Below are 1,451 nucleotides of genomic sequence, written 5' to 3'. Positions count from 1 at the left end.
ATCCTGCCTCTTTATGGCTGACCTACAAAAATTACATGTCTGAAGATTTCCTGCATCAGGTTCACTTGCTAAATCCATCAATCGACATCGACTACAGTGACCTCATTTACAACAGAGCACTGCTTGAAATTGAAGATACTGTTCTCAATATGGGCGGGAGTCTGTTGCCAGTGTATGGTCTACTTTCAACAAACCGGGAATGCCCAAACACACTGTCTTCCGATTTGCTGCGTGAGACATGTTATAATGTTGATGAACTTGCCCTGTACATAGCGAACAATGAGCCAAAGCTCCTTCCAGAACAGAAGTTCGCTTACAACTCCATTATTAATTCTGTCTGGGACAAAGCTGGGGAGATTTTCTTCCTCGACACTCCTGCAGGAACTGGCAAAACTTTTCTCACAAAATTAATATTGGCTGAGATTAGGCGAACACAAGGCATTGCCTTAGCTGTGGCATCATCTGGAATTGCGGCTACTTTGTTGCCAGGCGGCAGGACAACTCACTCCACTTTCAAGCTCCCACTTGACTTAGCAAAGACGAACACACCAATTTGCAACATCAGTAACAGCTCAGAGCAGGCAGAAGTGTTCAGACGATGCAAGCTTATTGTTTGGGATGAATGTACAATGGCCCACAGAGGTGCTCTTGAGGCGCTAGATAGATCTCTGAGAGACATCAAAGACTCTACAGTTCCCATGGGAGGCATAACACTTCTTCTTTTAGGGGACTTCAGGCAAACACTGCCAGTTATTCCCAAGGGGAATACAGCTGGTACAGTACGTGCGTGTCTTAAGTCATCTGCATTGTGGCCCCTGGTGAAGACTATCAAACTTCACACTAACATGCGGGCTCATATGCGAGGTGACGTAGCATCAGCAGAATTTTCTCACACCCTCCTTGCACTTGGCGAAGCCAAAACTCCCTGCGATGAAAAGGGTAATATTACCATTGATTCACTTTGTACCATTGTTGATACGCCTTCTGATCTCACCGATGCAGTTTTCCCAGATCTCCAAGCAAATTATCATAATATGGATTGGATTGGCCAAAGGGCTATTCTAGCCCCGAAGAATACAACTGTTAACCATATTGATGATCAAATGCTAAAAATCATTCTTGGAGATGACTATATATATAAGTCTATTGATACAACTCCTGACCCTGAGGACGTCATCAACTATCCAATAGAAGTACTAAATTCCCTTGAGCCCCCTGGACTACCTCCACACATTCTCAAACTTAAAGTTGGTGCCCCTATAATACTCATTCGAAATTTGGTTTTGCCTAAACAATGCAACAGCACACGTTTAATCGTTAAGTCCTTATCTCCTAATCTGATTGAGGCCACAATAATCACAGGGTGTGGTCGAGGCAACATTGTCCTCATACCCAGAATGCATCTTTTCCCATCAGCAGCAGACCTACCTTTCACATTTCGGAGGTCCCAG

General features: G+C 44.2%; 1 protein-coding gene across 1 annotated transcript in view; it reads left to right on the top strand.

Annotated features, from left to right (window-relative positions):
* Positions 1-35: 35 nt before the first annotated feature.
* The window catches only part of LOC106876122 (uncharacterized), a 3,868-nt gene continuing 2,452 nt past the window's right edge, over positions 36-1,451 (top strand). Inside the window, exon 1 of the mRNA XM_014924531.1 lies at positions 36-1,444. Within this exon, the coding sequence (XP_014780017.1) occupies positions 36-1,444 (1,409 nt within the window). The remainder of the gene's footprint in view (positions 1,445-1,451) is intronic.

This window comes from Octopus bimaculoides, chromosome 14 (genome assembly GCF_001194135.2).
Source record: "Octopus bimaculoides isolate UCB-OBI-ISO-001 chromosome 14, ASM119413v2, whole genome shotgun sequence".
Classification (NCBI taxonomy): Eukaryota; Metazoa; Mollusca; class Cephalopoda; order Octopoda; family Octopodidae; genus Octopus; species Octopus bimaculoides.
The sequence above is the reverse complement of the archived record's forward strand: the minus strand, read 5'-3'. Positions and strand labels throughout refer to the sequence as shown.